Here is a 20,947-nt window from a genome sequence, read left to right as displayed (position 1 = left end):
TTAGGGCTGGGAAGGTGGCTCAGTGGTAGAGCGTTTACCTTGCATGCCTGAGGCCTTGGGTTCGATTCCTCAGCACCACATAAGCAAAAAGAAAAAAGCCGGAAGTGGCACTGTGGCTCAAGTGGTAAAGCGCTAGCCTTGGGACAGCGCCCAGGCCCAGAGTTCAGGCCCCACGACCAGACCAAAAAAAAAAAAAGAAAGAAACTTTTTAAAACTCCATATAATTAATTTTGACAACCATACTTGTTATTACTGTCATATTGGCTCTTTAATGAAAAAGTATTACATATCAAGGTAACTCCCACCAAATGTTTCCACACCCAAAAGACAACTAGTATCATATATGGATCTGTAATAAATACACAGTACCATTCTCTGTACTGTTTTATTAATTTACACAAATATGCCGTGACTTATTGGATATTCTGTATTTGTGTATTTTAACAGTCCTGGTAATCTATAAATTAGTACATTATATTTATTGATCTATGATCCTCTATTGATGAAATCTGTTAGATTCAGGTTAGGGCAGCACACACCATGCTTCCATGAATGCAGTGGTAATATTTCTGTGTACCTGTGGTGCTTCTGAGGCCAGTGCACCAGGAAAACTGTAACATCTTCATCTTTTTTTTTTTTTTTTTTTTGGCCAGTCCTGGGGCTTGAACTCTGGGCTTGGCCACTGTCCCCCAGCTCTTCAGCTCAAGGCGAGTGCTCTACCACTTAAGCCACAGCGCCACTTCTGGTTTTTTCTGTTTATGTGTTGCTGAGGAATCGAACCCAGGGCCTTATGCATGCAAGACAAGCACTCTACCACTGAGCCACCTTCCCAGCCTCATCTTCATCTATTTTTAAATTAATATGTTGTTCTACATCATTTTCATACATCACTTTTTTCTATTCTTACCTTCATATATTTTATTTTTGTGTATAAGATAGATATTAATATTTTTATTTTTTATTTTTTGTCAGTTGTGGGGCTTCAACTCTAGACCTGGGGGCTGTCCCTCAGCTCTTCAGCTCAAGGCTAGCACTCTACCACTTAAACCACAGCTCTACCACTTAAGCCACAGCGCTGCTTCCGGTTTTCTGAGAGGTTTATTGGAGATAAGAGTCTCAGGGAATTTACTGCCTGGCATGACTTTGAACTGATCCTCAGATCTCAGCCTCCTGAGGAGCTGGGATTACAAGCGTGAGCCACCAGCTCCCAACAGATACTAGTATTTTGTGACCATATAAACCTTCCACTTATTGGGTAGGCTGTCCTTGCCTCCGTCATTTTCATAGCCCTAGCATTCACAAAGTTCCCCTATCTCGATGATAGTCCCTACTTTTTTCCACTGGTTTATTTATACAGTCAATGGCATAGTAAATCACAATAGCTTTTAATAGTCTGTTAGAATGTCTATTAGAGTGTGTATTCCCTAGTTGTTTTGTGTTATCAAATTTGTTTCAACATTTGTGTCCTTTACCTTTCCACATAACATTTTAAAATGCTTTCGGAATTCCTTCAACTATAATTAACATGTAAAATATGAGTGGAAGTACTTAAAGTCAAGAGATTTGGAAGGGTACTTACATTTTTACAATATTCTCTTTGCAGCCATAATTTCGTTCCTCTTCAATTTTCAGGTGTTCTTTTGTGTCCTTCAACATGTTTTATAACTTTATAAATAAAATTGTCACTCATTGCTGTATTCTTTATAATCAACACATTTTCTAATTCTTATGTAAAAGGTTTATTTTATAGTTCTTAATTTCTCCTTTTTTTGCTTATTAATAGATTAGCTAGGAATTCAAAAATTATGTTGATAGCCAATAGTAGACATTGTCTTTCAGACTTGAATATTGATTTTATCCATAAGTAAGGTGTCCACTGAAGGTTTTTAATAGCCAATTTATTGCTCACCTTGGTGAGAATTCTGTTTGACTTCTTCCTAAGGTTTTCTTATATTCATACCTTTCTGCTCTAGAACTGATCAGATAATATGCCATGAAATTCACCTGATTCTCAATGAATATGAATTCTCTGGTGTCTAACCAGGTGTGACTTTTGGCTGAAAGCTTTGCCACACTCAAGACAGTGATAGGGCTTCTCACCTGTATGCTTCCGCATGTGAAGAGTAAGAGATGAGATCTGAGAGAAGGCTTTTCCACATTTGGTGCAGTCAAAGGGTTTCTCACCTGTGTGCCCTCGTATATGTATAGTAAGGGATGAGCTCTGAGAGAAAGCTTTTCCACACTTATTACATTCATACGGCTTCTCACCTGTATGACCTCTCATATGCACAATGAGGGAAGTTCTTTGAGAGAAGGCTTTCCCACACTCATTACAGACATAGGGCTTCTCACCGGTGTGACTTCGCATATGTAAATTAAGCAGTGAGCACTGAGAGAAGGCTTTCCCACACTTATCACATTCATAAGGCTTTTCTCCGGTGTGACTTCTCAAGTGAAGAGTAAGGGATGCAATCTGAGAAAAGGCTTTACCACATTTATTGCAGTCATAAGGTTTCTCTCCAGTATGAACTTTCTGGTGTGTAATAAAGTTTTGCTTCTGACTGAAGGCTTTACCACATTCATTACATTCATAGGGTTTTTCTCCAGAATGAATTTTTTCATGAGCAATGAGATTAGATTTCTGACTAAAAGCTTTGCCACATTCTTTACAGATATAGGGTTTTTCTCCAGTATGAATTCTCTGGTGTCTAACGAGATTTGACATCTGAATAAAAGCTTTCCCACACTCATTACATTCATAGGGTTTCTCTCGAGTATGAATTTTCTGGTGGGTAATGAAGTTTTTCTTGTGGCTGAAAGCTTTTCTACACTCTTTACATTCATAGGGCTTCTCACCTGTGTGACTCCTTGTGTGTACAGTAAGGGCAGAGCTTTGAGAAAAGGCTTTGCCACACTCATTGCATTCATAGGGCTTCTCACCCGTGTGGATTCTCACATGTATAATAAGCATGGAAAACTGAGAGAAGGCCTTTCCACATTTATCACATTTATAGGGTTTTTCTCCTGTATGACTTCTCATATGAAGAGCAAGGGAGGCAACTCGAGGAAAGGCTTTGCCACATTCATTACATGCATAAGGCTTCTCCCCAGTATGAACTTTCTGATGTGCGATAAGGCTTTGCTTCTGGCTGAAGGCTTTTCCACATTCGTTACATTCGTAAGGTTTCTCTCCAGTGTGAATCTTTTCATGATCGATGAGATTTGATTTCTGGCTGAAAGATTTTCCACAGTCTCTACATGCATAGGGTTTCTCTCCAGTGTGGATTCTTTGATGTCGAATGAGGTTTGACATTTTAATAAAAATTTTCCCACATTCATTACATTCATAAGTTTGGTCCCTACTATGAACATTAAGATGTTTAATGAGTTTATCCTTGTGGCTAAAGGTTTTCCTACATTTGTTACAGTCATAGGGTTTCTCTCCATTATGAAATCTCAGGTGTCTGATGAGGTCTAATCTTTGACTAAAGCCTTTTCCACAATGATCACATTTGAAGGGGATCGTGTCAAGAGAGGATGAACAATTATCATATGATGTTATAGCTTCATCAAACTCAAAATGTTCCTTTTTCATAAGGTATTTCACATTATTATGAGAGTCAAAATTATGTTCTAAACACTTCCCAAATGAGTCATATTCATATATATCGTTTCTGGAAGGAATAAAATCTGAGCTTAGAGGAAATATACCTTCAAATTTATGACATTCATTGACTTTTTCTTCAGTCAGTGTTTTCTTAAAAACTTCTCTCAATAGTCTGTCCTGGATTTTTTGATGTTCATTAGTGTTCCATATTACTCCTAAAATAGGTGCAAATACATACTCTTTGTGAATTTTTTCAAATATCAAGAAAATTTAAAGAAAGATGTTTAATGGCATTGATGTTTAATTATTCATCTCCTATTCCTAAACAAATTACAAGTACAAAGTTTTGAGAAGGAAGATCTAGGAAAGGAAATGTGATTAGAAGCAGATATATATGAATACAAATGACTGTTTTAAAATGGAAAGTGAAAGAAAACTATTAAGAAAGAAAAAGGAGGGCTGGGAAGGTAGCTTAGTGGTAGAGTGCTTGTCTTGCATGCATGAGGGCCTGGGTTCGATTCCTTAGCACCACATAAGCAGAAAAAGCTGGAAGTGGCGCTGTGGCTCAAACGGTAGAATGCTAGCCTTGAGCTTAAGAGCTGAGGTACAGTGCCCCGGCCCTGAGTTCAGGCCCCATGACCAGCAAAAAAAAAAAAAAGAAAGAAATGTACTCATTATCTTGCCCATGTAATTGTAACCCCTCTGTATGGTATTTTCACAATAAAAATAAATAAGTAAATAAATAAGTTTAAAAAAAAGAAATAAAAAGGAGATACAGAACATATAAGTAAGGAAGAAACAATGTTATTCAAAACAAAACAAAAATCCCAGAAGGGCTGGGAAGGTGGCTCAGGGGTAGAGTGCTTGCCTTGCATGCTTGAGGCCCTGGGTTCAATTCCTCAGCACCACATGAGCAGAAAAAGCCAGAAGTGGCACTGTGGCTCAAGTGGTAAAGCGCTAGCCTTGGGCTGAAGTGCTGAGGGAGAGCACTCAGGCTAAGTTCAGGCCCCACGACTGACAAAAAAAACCAGAAGCCAGGCACCGGTGGCTCATGCCCTATAATCCTAGCTACTCAGGAGACTGAGATCTGAGGATTAAGGTTAAAAGGCCAGCCAAGGCAGGAAAGTCTGTGAGATTCTTATCTTCAATTAACCATCAGAAAAGCCGAAGTGGCGCTGTGGCTCAAGTGGTAGAGTATTCACATTGAGCTGAGGAGCTCAGGGACAGTGCCCAGGCCGAGTTCAAGCCCCATGACCAACAAATATACATACATACATAAAATATCCTTGAATAAACTTTTCCAGGAATATAAAAGTATGTTCCACTAGGGGCTGGGAAAGTGGCTCAGTGGTAGAGCCCTTGCCTTGCATGCATGAGGCCCTGGGTTCGATTCCTCAGCACCACATAAGCAAAAAGAAAAAAGCCAGAAGTGGCACTGTGGCTCAAGTGGTAGAGTGCTAGCCTTGAGCTGAAGAGCTGAGGGACAGTGCCCAAGCCCAGAGTTCAGGCCCCACGACTGGACCCCCCCCCAAAAAAAAAGTATGTTCCACTAGTAGAAGGTTATTATAAAGAAAGACAATAATAGATGGATAATGAAAATTCAAATATAGCTCTTAAATACTTGAAAGATGCTGAGGGTTTAGGCATACTTCAGTAGAACAGCACTTGCTAGCATGTTTAAATGTTTTTTTTTGTTGTTTGTTTTTTTTGCCGGTCATGGTGCTTGAACTCTGGGCCTGGGCGCTGTCCCTCAGCTCTTCAGCTCAAGATGAGCACTCTACTGCTTTAGCCACAGTGCCACTTCCGGTTTTCTAGTGGTTTATTGGAGATAAGAGTCTCACAGTCTTTCCTGCTGGGGCTGGTTTTAACCCTGATCCTCAGATCACAACCTCCTGAGTAGCTAGGATTACAGGTGTAAGCCACCAGCGCCCTGCTATATGTTTTTTTTTTGGGGGGGGGGTCCGGTCATGGGGCCTGAACTCTGGGCCTGGGCGTTGTCCCTCAGCTCTTCAGCTCAAGGCTAGTGCTCTACCACTTGAGCCACAGCGCCACTTCCGGCTTTTTTTTTTCTTTTTGCGTATATGGTGCTGAGGAATTGAACCTAGGGCCTCAGGCATGCAAGGCAAGCGCTCTACCACTGAGCCACCTTCCCAGCCCATGTTTTTGTTTTTTTGCGGGTCTTAGGGCCAGAACTCTAGGTCTAGGCGCTGTCCCTCAGCATTCCAGCTCAAGGCTAGCACTCTACCACTAGAGCCACAGTGCCACTTCCAGCTTTTTCTGGAAATGGTGCTGAGGAATCGAACCCAGGGCCTCATGCATGCAAGGCAAGCACTTTACCACTGAGCCACCTTCCCAGCCCTGTTTAAATAATCAAACCCCATTACCTTGTATAGGTAATACATGCTAATTCAAAACAGTGAAACAACATCTACTTTCTATGGAAAAAAGTCATCCAATAGGACCTCATAGTTATTTAACTTGAATAAAAAAACAACTCAAATACTATTACAGCAGTTCAAAGGAAAATAAAGTCCACAAGTAATATAAGTAAAATTGGGAATAAGTATTATAACCATTCCTACTTATATGCTATTAATGTGACTAAATAAGAAATAAGGCAGAGATAGAAAATCTTGGAAGAGTGAAAGGAGTTTCTATCAAGCAAGCTACGCCTTCCAGCCTTTTATCACTCAACTGTTTGCTGACATAAAAGGACAGGAGCTGGAGATATGGGTTAGTGATAAGAGTGCTTATCTGGCATGCATGAGGCCCTGGGTTCAATTCCTCAGTACCACATAAACCAGAAATGGTGCTGTGGCTCAAGTGGTAGAGTACTAGCCTTGGGCAAAAGAATTTCAGGGACAGTGTCTGGACCCTGAGTTCAAGTCCCAGGACTGGCAAAAAAAAAAAAAAAGGGGGGGGGCTGGGAAGGTGGCTCAGTGGTAGAGCGCTTGCCTTGCATGCCTGAGGCCCTGGGTTCGATTCCCCAGCACCACAAAAGCAAAAAGAAAAAAGCCAGAAGTGTCGCTGTGGTTCAAGTGGTAGAGCGCTAGCCTTGAGCTGAAGAGCTGAGGGACAGCGCCCAGGCCCAGAGTTCAGGCCCCATGACCGGACCCAAAAAAAATTTAAAAAAGGACAGTAGTTTCTATTGAAGTATGAGAGCATAAGCTAAATAAACATACAGTGAAAAATGAGATATTAGGTGAAGGCTCTTAGAACAGAAGATGAGAAAGAAGAAGGTAAAGGACTACATATGTCAACACATTAATTTAAAAACTACAAATCTGTGACTATATATACAAAAGGAAAAGATCCTATGGAAAAATGTGCAGGGAATTTGAAGATACTAATAATGATTAGGACAAAACTGGAATAAGGTTGGAAATTAATTAGGAAAGGAAGATGCCTAATACTTAACCAGTTCTGAGGAAAGAATTTAAAATATTATTTAAAATATGACATTTCAGAGCCAGGAGCTGGTGGCTCATGCCTGTAATTTTACCTCCTCCTGAGGATCGCAGTTTAAAGCCAGCAAGTGCAAGAAAGTCTGTGAGACCTTTATTTCCAGTTAACTACCAGAAAACTAGAAGTAGTGCTGTGGCTCAAAGTGATAGAGTGCTGGGGCTGGGAAGGTGGCTCAGTGGTAGAGCGCTTGCCTTGCATGCCTGAGGCCCTGGGTTTGATTCCTCAGCACCACATAAGCAAAAAGAAAAAAGCTGTGGCTCAAGTGGTAGAGTGCTAGTCTTGAGCTGAAGAGCTGAGGGACAGCGCCCAGGCCCAGAGTTCAGGCCCCACAACTGGACCCCCCAAAAAAAAAAAATTCAAAGTGATAGAGTGCTAGCCATGAGTGAAAAAGCTCAGGGACAGTGCCCAGGTCCTAAGTTCAAGCCCCATTTCAAAAAAAGAGCCTGTGGCTCACACCGGTAATCCATCCTAGCTAATCAGGAGGCTGAGATATGAGGATCTTGATCCAAAGCCAGCTCTGGCAAGAAATTCCACGAGACTCTTATCTCTAACAAACTATTCAAAAGAGAGCTGGAAGTGGGACTGTAGCTCTTGCCTTGAGCAAAAGAAGCTCAGAGACAGGGCCCAGGATTTGAGTTCAAGCCCCCAAACCAGCAAATAAATAAATAAATAAAGAGATCTCAGCTTTACAAAGAATCTACACTAATTGTTACAAAAGTAAACAGTGCATCGCAGATCCATTTTGTGTAACCTTTACTAGTATTGGGTTGTCTCATCACTTGTCTGCTTCCCTCACACTCACCTGGACAGTGTCTCCTTAGCACTTCATCCTCGACCACCCATGGTTCTTCTTCTTGTTCCAACTTGAAAATCACATCAGGTTTGGCAACTGGATAACCTGTCAATAGGAAATAACAAATTTGGGTAACCAAGTCAGGAACAAACAATGGAGAAAATGAGGTTGGGCCCAGGAACACCAGGCTTTCTGAAGGATAAGAAAATGTGTCTTCTGGGCTGGGAAGGTGGCTCAGTGGTAGAGCGCTTGCCTTGCATGAATGAGGCTCTGGGTTCGATTCCTCAGCACCACATAAACAAAAAGAAAAAAAGCTGGAAGTGGCACTGTGGCTCAAGTGGTAGAGTGCTAGCCTTGAGCTGAAGAGCTGAGGGACAGCGCGTAGGCCCCTCGACGGACCCCCCCCAAAAAAAAAAAAAGCAAGAAAATGTGTCTTCTGGAAATGCTATATCCTGGAACCCAGCCATGCTGGAGAGCTACAGACTTGATAGGTGCTTGGGGAGGGGGAAAGGAAACTCAAAGCTAAACTTACCTTAACATTGAAAGGTCTATGTTTCAGAAAACATTGGGGGAGGGGGAGGGGTACTTTATTCTAACTTACGGAAGAAATCACTCTTACCTACTGTGATTAAGTTGTTATAGTTTTCTAGCATTACATTCCGGTAAAGGTCTCTCTGTGCAGGGTCCAACTGTTTCCACTCCTCCTGGGTGAAGTCAATAGCCACATCTCTGAATGTCACTGTTGCCTGTAATAACACACTGTTGCTCAATCTGAAGTCATCATCTTTTATCATGTGGACAAAACATATTCAACCTTGTTTAGCTATTACTCAGAAATGGAATTTTATTATTTTAAAACACTGCCTGTTATTAGCACATAATTTTTTTTTGGGGGGGGGGTCCGGTCGTGAGGCCTGTACTCTGGGTCTGGGCGCTGTCCCTCAGCTCTTCAGCTCAAGGCTAGCGCTCTACCACTTGAGCCACAGCGCCACTTCTGGCTTTTTTCTTTTTTTTTTTTTTTTGGGTCCGGTCGTGGGGCCTGAACTCTGGGCCTGAGCGCTGTCCCTCAGCTCTTCAGCTCAAGGCTAGCGCTCTACCACTTGAGCCACAGCGCCACTTCCGGCTTTTTTCTTTTTGCTTATGTGGTGCTGAGGAATCGAACCCAGGGCCTCAGGCATGCAAGGCAAGTGCTCTACCACTGAGCCACCTTCCCAGCCCCTGGCTTTTTTCTTTTTGCTTATGTGGTGCTGAGGAATCGAACCCAGGGCCCCAGGCATGCAAGGCAAGCGCTCTACCACTGAGTCACCTTCCCAGCCCATTAGCACATAATTTTAATTACTACAATAGGGTAAAAAATGCCTGTAATCCAAGCTACTTGGGAGTTGGAGATCAAGAAGATTGCAATTCAAGGCCAGTGTGGGAACAAAAGTTAGCAAGCTCTCATTTTGAGATCTCATTTTAATCAATAAGCCAGTCATTGTGGTACAGTCCTTTGATCCCAACTACTAGGAAGTGTAGATTGGATGACTGAGGTCTGAGGGCATACCAGACAAACAAAAAATATGAGACTCTACCTGGAAAATAACTCCATCCTTCAGTTACAACTCAGAAAGGGCTAGGGGTAAAACATCTACCTAGCAAACAAATGTGAGCCCTGGAGTTCAAACTCCAGTATAAAGAAAGAAAGGAGAGACAGAGACAGAGAAAGGGAAGGGGGAGGGAGAGAGGCAGGGAAAGAAAAAAATATTGATTCCTTTTTTTGTTGTTGTTGGTGTGGGACTTGCACTGAGTCTGGGCACTATCCCTGAGCTAGGATTATAGGTGTGCACCACCAGTACCTGGTAAGATTGATTTTTTTTTTTTTTTTTTTGCCAGTCGTGGGGCTTGAACTCTGGACCTGGGTGCTGTCCCTCAGTTCTTCAGCTCAAGCTAGTGCTCTACCACTTGAGTTACAGTACCACTTTTGGGTTTTTTTATGTGGTACTGAGGAATCAAACCCAGAGCTTCATACATGCTAGCCAAGCACTCTACCACAAAGTCACATTTCAAACCCCAAGATTGATTCTTAAACACATGTAAAGAAATGGACAAGTAAAGAAGTTAACTGGCTGAGGACCTCACTAGATACCAGAAATACAGGATTTGGAAAGGCAGAAAAGTAGGGATAGGGAGGTTGAAAATAGTACCAATAATTACTAGTGAATTAGCTTAAAAGGACCAAGTTGTTTATACCATTTCTCCCTGGCTTCCTCCTTCCTATAAATGGACAAGAGAATATGACAGAGGGTAAATACTGTAATTTGAGATAATGTTCTAGAAGCCCATCACTGAAAATGGAAACGAAATTAAATGGAAGAAATTTTGTTTCCTGACTCTTGGAAGTAGAGGACCAGTCATACACTTTAACATCAACATTAGAACCAAACTTGCATCTTGTTTAAGTAAATATTAATTCTACCTGAGTCAGCTATAATACCAGCAGATAAGTGTCTTGTGGACACAGACAAAATACTTATGTGGCTGCTGCTCAGATCCCATCCTTGTGCTGTGAGCAGAGGGGTGGGCAGAGTGCCTTCTTGCTCCACTTTGGCTCCACTACTGAGTAGAACCAACTTTGATTCCAGCCAATGAAAAGTTTATTTCTGTTAAGTATTTGTTTTTATTCTTCTGTACAGTGGAAATTCTGTAACATATTTCTTCTCTGGTTTGATTTACTTACAAGAATGAAATTCAGATTTAAAGCCTATCTTTAATTTTTTTTTTTTTTTTTTGTCGGTCATGGGGCTTGAACTCTGGGCTTGGGCGCTGTCCCTCACCTCTTCAGCTCAAGGCGAGCGCTCTACCACTTGAGCTACAGCGCCACTTCCGGTTTTCTAGTGGTTTATTGGAGATAGGAGTCTCACGGTCTTTCCTGCCCGGGCTGGCTTTGAACCGCGATTCTCAGATCTCAGCCTCCTGAGTAGCTAGGATTACAGGCGTGAGCCACCGGCGCCCGGCTTAGACTCTGTTTCTTTTTTTTTTTTGGGTCCGGTTGTGGGGCCTGAACTCTGGGCCTGGGCGCTGTCCCTCAGCAATTCAGCTCAAGGCTAGAGCTCTACCACTTGAGTCACAGCTCCACTTCCGGCTTTTTTCATTTTGCTTATGTGGTGCTGAGGAATCGAACCCAGGGCCTCAGGCATGCAAGGCAAGCGCCCTACCACTGAGCCATCTTCCCAGCCCTATCTTTAATTTTTGAATGAATACATTTTATACTTTGTTTCATTGGTTGTTGTGATTGGGGCTTGAACTTAGGGCCTCAAGTTCTTGCTTTGCTTTCTTACTCAAGGCTCGCATTATACCACTTGAACCACCCCTACACTTCTGGCCTTTTTTTGTCAGACATGGGGCATGAACTCGGGGCCTGGTCGCTAACCCTGAGCTCTTTTTTGCTCAAGACTAGCACTCTGCCATTTTGAGCCACAGCACTATTTCTGGTTTTTAATTTCTTTCTTTCTTTTTTTTGTTGGTCATGGGGCTTGAATTCTGGGCCCGGGAACTGTCCCTCAGCTCTTCAGCTCAAGGAGAGTGCTCTACCACTTGAGCCACAGTGCCACTTCCAGTGTTCTGGTGGTTTATTGGAGATAAGAGTTTGATGGACTTTCCTGCCCGGGCTGGCTTTGAACCGTGATCCTCAGGTCTCAGCCTCTTGAGTAGCTAGGATTACAGGTGAGCCACCAGTACCCGGCCACTTCTGGTTTTCTGATGGTTCACTGGAGGTGAGTCTCAGACTTCCCTGCCCAGGGTAGCTTTGAACCATAAACCTCAGATCTCAGCTTTCTCAGTAGGTAGGATTACAGGTATGAGCTACTAGAGCTTGGCTTTTTTTTTTTTTTTTTTTGGGTAGTTGGGGCGGGGGGTGGGGCAGTGTATGAACTAGAGAACTAGAGGTAAGAGTCTCATGGACTTTTTATTTTTGGTCGGTCATGGGGCATGAACTCTGGGCCTGGGCATTGTCCCTCAGCTCTTCAGCTCAAGGCTAGTGCTCTACCACTTGAGCCACAGCAGCACTTCTGGCTTTTTCTGCTTATGTGGTGCTGAGGAATTGAACCCAGGGCCTCATGCATGCTTTCAAGGCAAGCGCTCTACCACTGAGCCACCTACCCATGGACTTTTCTACCAGGGCTCATTTCAAACTGTTATCCTCACATCTCAGCTTCCTGAGAAATTAGGATTATGGGCATGAGCCACCAGAACCAGACTTTTTACTAGTTGTTTTGTTTTTGGTATTGGTCATGGGGCTTGAACTTGGGGCCTAGGAACTGTCACTGAGCTTTTTTTTTTTTGGTTCCGGTTGTGGGGCTTGAACTCTGGGCCTGGGCGCCGTCCCTCAGCTCTTCAGCTCAAAGCTAGCACTCTACCACTTGAGCCACAGTGCCACTTCCGGCTTTTTTTTTCTACTTATGTGGTACTGAGGAATTGAACCCAGGGCCTCATGCATGCAAGGCAAGCGCTCTACCACTGAGCCACCTTCCCAGCCCATCCCTGAGCTTTTTTTGCTCTAGTTTAGTGCTCTGTCACTTGAGCCACAGCTCCATTTCTGGCTTTTTGCTGGTTCACTGGAGATAACAGTCTCACGGATTTTTGTGCCTGAGCTGGCTTTGAATCATGATCCTCAGATCTCAGCCTCCTGAAATGGTGGGAGCCACCAACATCCAGCTATTTTCTACTTGTTGTTTTTTGGTGCCAGTCCTGAGGCTTGAACTCAGAGCCTTTGAACTGTCCTTGAGCACAAGACTAGCACTCTACCACATGAGCAACAGCAACACATCTGTTTTTTTTTTTGGTAGCTCATTGGAGATGAGTCTCAAGGGCTTTCCTGCTAAGGCTGGTTTTAAACAGTGGTCCTCAGATCAGCTTTCTGAGTAGCTAAGATTACAGACGTAGGCCACCAGTGCTGACTTTTTTTTTCTTTCTATTTTTAACATTGCAACCCTATTTCTTTAAGTAGGTTTTACCATATGGAATATTTTTTACCATATGGAATACTTCTGTCCCCTTAAATTGCATTGTAGAGTAAGACATAAAGACACTATTATTTACCTGACATTCAGTCATTTTCTTCTTTTAGGGAGAAACAGGACTTGAGCAGGCAGAACTGGTGAAGAGAATAAAATTCATTAGAGCCAGGCACTTGGTATGTGACTTGGGAATCTCAAGCATCACATACTATATTCCAAACTGAAATCTTAAGTCTTCCTAAATCAGTGTTTGTTATGTTGTTTACCTTCTCAATAAGTTCATTCTGTTTTGTTTTGTTTTTCCTCACAGTACTGGGTTCAAACTCCAGGCCTTGTGAATGCTTGGCTCTGCCATGTCAGTCATGCCCCTTGTCCTATTTGGCTTTAGTTATCAGGAATAGTCTCATTTTTTGTCCTAGGCAAGCTTCAGCCAGTAATCCTCCTTAAATCTAGCTCCCATGTAGATGGGATAGCAAGTACACATCAGTGCATCTGAATGGTTGGTTGAGTCTCACTAATTTTTTGCTTCGTAATTGCTGCCTTCTAAGGATCTGAGAGTAGAGGCATGAGCCTGCTAATAATTCCATTCTTAGTTACTCAGATAAATATCAGGTCAAATGTATTATCTACATCAGTTCTGTCAGCAAACTGGAAGCTCTACCTTTAAGTTATATCCAGTATATGATTACTTCTCATCATCTTTACTAGTTTGGTCTAGATAACCAATAGTATTTGCCTAACTGGTCTTTCTGCTCTTTCCTTTCCTCCTCCCTGACCCTTTCCTTCAGTCTTTCTCCAGTAGTCCATTCTTATCAGAGCAACCAAAGATACCCTCGCTCATTGTAAACAGATATTACTTCCAAAACTCCAACATCTTCCCATGTTGCCCAAAGCCAAAAACATTACTTGGGGTATAAGCTCCAACTTGCTCTGCCCTCCTTTCCTCCACTTAGCTCTCCTCTCATCTCCCACTATCTGTCCCCTGTTCTCCCTCTCATTCACTCTGTTTTAGCCAAACCAGCCTCTTCATTGTAACAGTCCTGTTGCCACCTCAAAATATTTCTGGCTCCAGTGGGTATGGTGGCTCATGCTATGATCCCAGCTCCTAGATACTTGGGAGGAGTTCAAATCCTGGACTTGAACAAAAAAGAAAAAAGTAGTAACCGTTTTAAGTAGGGTTGGGATCATGGCTCAGGTAGCACAATGCCAACCAATGTACATAAGGATGAGATACCAAGTTTGAGTCCTGGTTTAGGACAAAAATTTTAAAAAAAGAAATAGATATTTGGAAGGTAGATACCAGATAATAGTTTGAGGAAGACTAGGCAAAAGATAATGAAATTCCGTTCTCAACAAATAATCTGGGTGATCCGGGCACCAGTGGCTCACGCCTGTAATCCTAGCTACTCAGGAGCCTGAGATCTGAGGATTGAGGTTCAAAGCCAGCCCAGGCAGGAAAGTCCGTGAGACTCTTATCTCCAATAAACCACGCTCGCCTTGAGCTGAAGAGCTGGGGACAGCGCCCAAGCCCAGAGTTCAAGCCTCACTACCAACAACAACAACAAAAGTCTGGGTGTGGTGGCTAACATCTGTAATTCCAGATATCCAAATGTGAGGAATAGGTAGGATAGTGGTCCACAGGCTGTCAAGAAATTAGAAACAAAATTACAGCTGGGAACCAGTGGCTCACACCTGTAATCCTAGCTATTTAGGAGGCTGAGATCTGAGGATCACAGTTCAAACCCAGCCTGGGCAGGAAAGTCCCTGAGACTCTTTATCTCCAATTAACCACCAGAAACCAGGAAGGCGCTGTGGCACAAGTGATAGACTGCTTGCCTTGAGCTGAAGAGTTCAGGGACAGCATCCAGGCTCATATTTCAAGCCCCAAGACAGACAAAAAACAACCACCCCCCCACTAATTCCTATCTGCAAAAAAGGATGCAGGTGTGGATCAAGTGGTAGAGGACCTGCCTAGCAAGCATCATACCCTGAGTGCAATCCCCAGTACTGTCTAAAAAGCTAAAAACAAAAAGCCCTTTCCAACTGTTACTCCTTCTACACGAAACTATCTTTTTCTCAGTTATATGCACCACCAGATCCTTTACTTCCTTCATATTTTTCTTACTTTTTAAAGATGCCTTCCCTGTCCCATTTCAAACTCTTAACTCCCATTTCTAATTTTAAATATTTTCCCATTTTATTTTTTAAAAATTTTATATTTATTAGGAATTAACCTAACCAAAGATGTAAAAGAACTATTTAATGAGAACTATAAAAAGTTAAAGAAATTGCAGAAGACACTAGGAAATGGAAAGACCTCCCATGCTCCTGGATAGGCCGACTTAATATAGTAAAGATGGCAATACTTCCAAAACTAATATACAAATTCAACGCAATTCCTATTAAAATCCCAATGACGTACATCACTGAAATACAGAAAACAGTCCAAAAATTCATATGGAACAACAAAAGACCTAGAATAGCCAAAACAATTCTAGGGGATAAAGACAATATGGGAGGGCTATCCATGCCGAACTTCAAACTCTACTACAGAGCTCTAATAACAAAGACAGCATGGTACTGGCACAAAAACAGACCCGAAGACCAATGGAACAGAATAGAAGATCCAGAAATAAATCCACAGGCCTACAGCCAGCTGATATTCGACAAAGGAGCCAAAGACATACAATGGAAGAAACACAGCCTCTTCAACCGCTGGTGCTGGGAAAACTGGGCAGCCACATGCAGAAAACTAAAAGTGGACCCCAGCCTATCACCATGCACCAACATCAACTCAAAATGGATTAAAGACCTTAACATTAAACCTGAATCTCTGAAACTACTGCAGGACAGAGTAGGAGAGACACTTGAACTAATAGGCACAGGAAGGAACTTCCTGAACAGAGTCCCAGGGTCACAACAAATTGGAGAGAGACTCGACAAATGGGACTACCTTAAAATAAAAAGCTTCTGCACAGATAAAGCTATCGCAACCAAGCTAGAAAGACAACCAACTAATTGGGAAAAAATATTTACCAGCAATATATCAGACAAGGGGTTAACATCCTGTATATACAGGGAACTCAAGAAACTAATCCCTCCCAAACCTAACAAACCAATTACTAAATGGGCAAGGGAACTAAAGAGGGACTTCTCAGATGAAGAAATAAAAATGGCAAAGAAACACATGAGGAAATGTTCATCATCCCTGGTGGTGAAGGAAATGCAAATAAAGACAACCCTGAGATACCACCTTACCCCAGTCAGAATGTCCCACATCCACAAATCAGCCAACGACAAATGCTGGAGGGGATGTGGAGAACGAGGAACGCTATTACACTGCTGGTGGGAATGTACACTCATACAACCACTTTGGAAAGCAGTCTGGAGGGTCCTTAGAAAGCTAAAGATTGACCTCCCTTACGACCCAGTCATACCACTTCTAGGCATCTACCCTGAACAACAGGAACCAATATACAAGGACACGTGCACCTCCATGTTTATTGCAGCACTGTTCGCAATAGCTAGGATATGGAAACAACCTAGATGCCCCACCACAGATGAATGGATCCAAAAATTGTGGTATCTATACACAATGGAGTATTATGCAGCCATTAGAAATGACAAAATAATGGCATTTGCAGGGAAATGGATAGAGCTAGAAGGAATCATGTTGAGCGAGGTAAGCCAAGAACGAAGAGACAAACAGTACATGGTCTCCCTGATAAGTGGATGCTAAATCCAAAATGTTAGGTGATATGACAAAACTAACAGGACTTAAGAAACAAAGAACTCCCACTCAACTGGTTGAACCACTACCAAATATCCCCATGCTGCTGATCACATATATGGTATATAACATGTGAGCACCGTTATATATTACAGACTGTGATAGACAATTTGCTCCAGGAAAGTTAGAATGAACTTGTGACTTTAAATGAGCATCATTATTCCACAATACTGTGAATTTCCGGAAATTAAGTAATCACTTAATCACAATCAAAAAAAAAAAAAAAAGAACCTTGGGGAAGGGAGGGAGGGAGGGGATGGTAGGGGGAAAACAATGGAGGGGGTAACAATGTTCAAGAGAAAGTGTACTCATTACCTCACTCATGTAACTGTAACCCTCTGTATAGTATCTTTACAATAAAAAAATTTAAAAAAAATAAACTAAAGCAAAAAAAAGAATATAAAAAAATTTTTTATATTTAATGACATGTTACTAATTGGCCCACAACAGTAGTACCATGACAGCCAGAAATGGTATGTTGTCCACTATTACATCCCAAACACCTGGAATACTGCCTATTACTGTCAGTATTCAGTGAAAGGTGATTCTATGAATGAATGGATCCTTAACACAGAAAGAATTCTAAATACAAAATTTGAAAATAGAACACTCCTTTAGAAAACATAATTTAGGGGGCTGGGAAGGTGGCTCAATGGTAGAGCGCTTGCCTTGCATGTATGAGGCCCTGGGTTCGATTCCTCAGCACCACATAATCAGAAAAAAAAGCCGGAAGTGGCGCTGTGGCTCAAGTGGTAGAGTGCTAGCTTTGAGCTGAAGAGCTGAGGGACAGTGCCAAGGCCCAGAGTTCAGGCCCATGACCGGACCCCCGCCCCCCAAAAAAAAGAAAAAAAGAAAAGAAAACATAATTTAGGCTGGGTGCCGGTGGCTCAAACCTGTAATCCTAGCTACTCAGGAGGCTGAGATCTGGCAGGAAAGTCAGTGAGACTCTGATCTCCAGTAAACCACTCGAAAACTGGAAGTGGCGCTGTGGCTAAGGCGGTAGAGTGCTTGCCTTGAGCTGAAGAGCGCAGGGACAGCGCCCAAGCCCAGAGTTCAAGCCCCACCACTGACCAACAAAAAACAAAAATCAAAAACATAATTTAGAAGAAACTTTTTTTTTCCTTGGCCAGTTCTGGGGTTTGAACTGGGGCATGGGGCATGTGAACTGGGGCATTGGGCATGGGCACTATTCCTGAGCTGCTTTTGCTCAAGGCTAGCACTCTACCACTTGAGCCACAGCACCACTTTTGGCCTTTTCTGTTTATGTGGTACTGAGGAATCAAACCCACGGCTTCATGCATACTAGGCAAACACTCTTCCACTAAGCCACATTACCAGGTGACACATTTTTTTTTGTTGTTGCTTGTGGGACTTGAACTCAGGGACTGGATGCTGTCCCTAGCTCTTCAGCTCAAGATGAACACTCTACCACTTGAACCACAGCACTACTTCCAGTTTTTCTGGTGGTTTATTGGAGATAAATGTCTCACAGACTTTCCTCCCTGGGCTAGCTGTGAACTGTGATCCTGATGCCTCCTGAGTAGTTAGGATTACAGACAGGAGCCACCAGTGCCCGGCAAGACTTTTTTTTTAAATGCTAGACTTCAGTAGAACCTGAAAATTAAAGTGTCTTACAGGGGTGGGAAGTTGGCTCAGTGGTAGAGTGCTTGTCTCACATGTATGAGGCCCTGGGTTCGATTCCTCAGCACCACATAAGCAGAAAAAAGCTGGAAGTAGTGCTGTGGTTCAAGTTGTAGGGCGCTAGCCTTGAGCTGAAGAGCTGAGGGACAGTGCCCAGGCCCAGAGTTCAGCCCCCACGACCGACAAATAAATAAATAAATAAAGTATCTTACAACTATGAGGTTAACAATGTTGACTGTCATTTATGGTCATAGGCAGTGTCATACCATGCAAATACTTAAGGAACCTTTAATAAGACTAAGCCTTTTAATTTGTCATTTCTACTTCTAGATATTGTAGGATCGGAAAGGTAAATTGCCGTGTGCAGTGGCTCACGCCTGTAACTCTAGCTACTCAGGAGACTGAGATCTGAGGATGATGGTTCAAAGCCAGCCCGGGCAGGAAAGTCTGTGAGACTCTTATCTCCAATAAACCACTCAGAAAACCGGAAGTGGCACTATGGCTGGAGTGTAGAGTGCTAGCCTTGAGCTGAAGAGCTGAGGGACAGCGCCCAGGCCCCATGGGGGGGGGGGGGAAGGGGGCAGGGAGGGCCCGAGAGGGAAGGTAAGTTGAAGAACTGCATATGGTAATTGCAATTTTTAAGCCACTGTGTATCTATGTAAGAATATATCAAGGCAAGACATGTTTACAATTTCAGCTACCTGGTAGGTGCAAGCAAGAGGATCAAAGTTTGAGGCAGGAAGTAGTGAGGAGACTTTGTCTCAAACATAAAAAGGCCGGGCTCTGGTGGCTTAGGCTCTGTAACCCTAGCTACTCAGGAGGCTGAGGATCACAGTTCAAAGCCAGCATGGGCAGGAATGTCAGTGAGATTCTTTGTCTTTTTTCTTTTTTTTTCCATTGGTCGTGGGACTTGAACTCTGGGCCTGGGCGCTGTCCCTCAGCTCTTCAGCTCAAGGCGAACGCTCTACCACTTGAGCCACAGCTCTACTTCTGTCTTCTCTGGTGCTTAATTGGAGATGAGTCTCACAGGCTTTCCTTCCCAGGCTGGCTTTGAACCGTGATCTAAGATCTCAGCCTCCTGAGTAGCTAGGATTGCAGGTGTGAGCCACCAACTCCTAGCTGTGTGATTCATACCTCCAGTTAACCACCAGAAAACCAGAAGTGGTGCTGTGGCTCTAAGTGGTAGAGTGCTAGCCTTGAGCTGAAGAGCTGAGGGGCAATGCCCAGGCCCAGAGTTCAAGCCCCATGACCAACAAAATAAATATAAATAAAAATAAAATGGCTGGGGCATAGGTCAAGTAGTAGAGAGCTAGACTAGCATGAGAAAAGCCAAGACTTCGATTTCCAGTAGAGTGGGGGGGGGGGGGGGGGAGGAAGAGAGAGAAACAAAAGTGGGTGTGTGAATATGTATCTGTAAAGAGAAAGGTAAAAGTATAGTTTTTTTTTGTCTTTTTTTTTTTGGGGGGGGGGTCTGGTTGTGGGGCCTAAACTCTGGGTCTGGGCGCTGTCCCTCAGCTCTTCAACTCAAGGTTAGCGCTCTACCACTTGAGCCACGGCGCCACTTCCGGCTTTTTTCTTTTTGCTTATGTGGTGCTGAGGAATTGAACTGAGGGCCTCATGCATTCAAGGCAAGCGCTCTACCACTGAGCCACCTTCCCAGCCCCAAGGATAGTGTTTTGTTTTGTTGTGCTGGTTAGGGTTTGAACTGAGCCTGGATACTGTCCCTTAGTTCCCCCCTCCCCTCAAGGCTAGCGCTCTTCCACTTGAACCGCAGCTCCACAGCAACATTTTGGCGATTCATTGGCAATAAGGGTCTCAGACTTTTCTGTCATGGCTAGCTTTAAATCACGATCCTCAGATTTCCTCCTGAGCAACTAGGATTACAAGCATAAACTGCTGGCATCGGCTAAAGATACTAAATTTTGGTAATAGTTGTATGGCCCGTAGAATTATGAATGGTTTGTTCTTTTAGCTTTTCTGTATTTTTCGATTTCGGCAATGGGATGGGGAACAAGAACAGTCAATTACACATGCATATATAACTTGCTAACAAGAAAATAAAGCTAAAGTAAGCAAATATTCATGTCTTGGGACTACGGATGTATCATATGAAAACATACTTTTAATCACGTAAGGAATACATGCAGCACTCGTTCAAAAACAGCCTGAAACATATTATTACCCTGCCCTGCCTTCTATCTTCACAGTCTCTCATTCATTATCGCGCCCATATCCACAACAAAACAAAAAGGAACGTGCAAATTAGAGCCCACACCAACACAAACTACGCCCGCCACCTTCTAGGACCGTCCACATCCGTGGAGCTCTCCTAGTCTGTCCTCCGCACCCAACCCTGCGGTGGGTCCCCAGGCCTCCACCTCCACTGGACACAAAGAGTCCCAGGTTCGGAGCGGGTGGCGCCCGGAGAACTCACCATCAGACACAGGTCCCGATTCCACGGCGCATCCCCGTCCTAGGCACACAGCCCGTGCAGCTGCAGCCGGGCGGCGCCCAGGACCCCTCTGCCTGGGGCTGAGGCAGCAGAAGCGTCGGACAGTTAGACGTGAGGCAACGTTACCCAGAATGCCCCGCGGTTGCTTCCTGGCAGGACCAGCCAATGGGCTAGACGTGGGAATACGGGCCTTTCCCCCCAC

General features: G+C 43.3%; 1 protein-coding gene across 1 annotated transcript; it reads right to left on the bottom strand.

The window, feature by feature from the left end:
• Positions 1-157: 157 nt before the first annotated feature.
• On the bottom strand, positions 158-20,861 carry LOC138811530 (zinc finger protein 569). Its single transcript, XM_069999257.1, has 5 exons — positions 20,728-20,861; positions 12,945-12,999; positions 8,485-8,611; positions 7,875-7,970; positions 158-3,822 (listed from the first exon to the last, which is right to left on the bottom strand). The coding sequence occupies exons 2-5, from the start codon at positions 12,957-12,959 to the stop codon at positions 2,012-2,014; spliced, it is 2,049 nt and encodes a 682-aa protein (XP_069855358.1). The 5' UTR covers positions 12,960-12,999; positions 20,728-20,861; the 3' UTR covers positions 158-2,011.
• Positions 20,862-20,947: the final 86 nt, after the last annotated feature.

The sequence above is a fragment of the Dipodomys merriami genome, unplaced genomic scaffold (assembly GCF_024711535.1).
Source record: "Dipodomys merriami isolate MVZ:Mamm:240054 unplaced genomic scaffold, mDipMer1.0.p SCAF_534, whole genome shotgun sequence".
In the NCBI taxonomy this organism is placed as follows: Eukaryota; Metazoa; Chordata; class Mammalia; order Rodentia; family Heteromyidae; genus Dipodomys; species Dipodomys merriami.
The sequence above is the reverse complement of the archived record's forward strand: the minus strand, read 5'-3'. Positions and strand labels throughout refer to the sequence as shown.

Bases quoted from the DNA above. Each gene is read 5' to 3' on its own strand.
- LOC138811530 (XM_069999257.1), bottom strand. The intron at 7,971-8,484 runs GTAAGAGTGATT...TCCTATTGACAG, and splicing joins TAACAACTTAATCACAGTAG to GTTATCCAGTTGCCAAACCT. The intron at 3,823-7,874 runs GTGAGTGTGAGG...CACCTATTTTAG, and splicing joins GCTAAGGAGACACTGTCCAG to GAGTAATATGGAACACTAAT.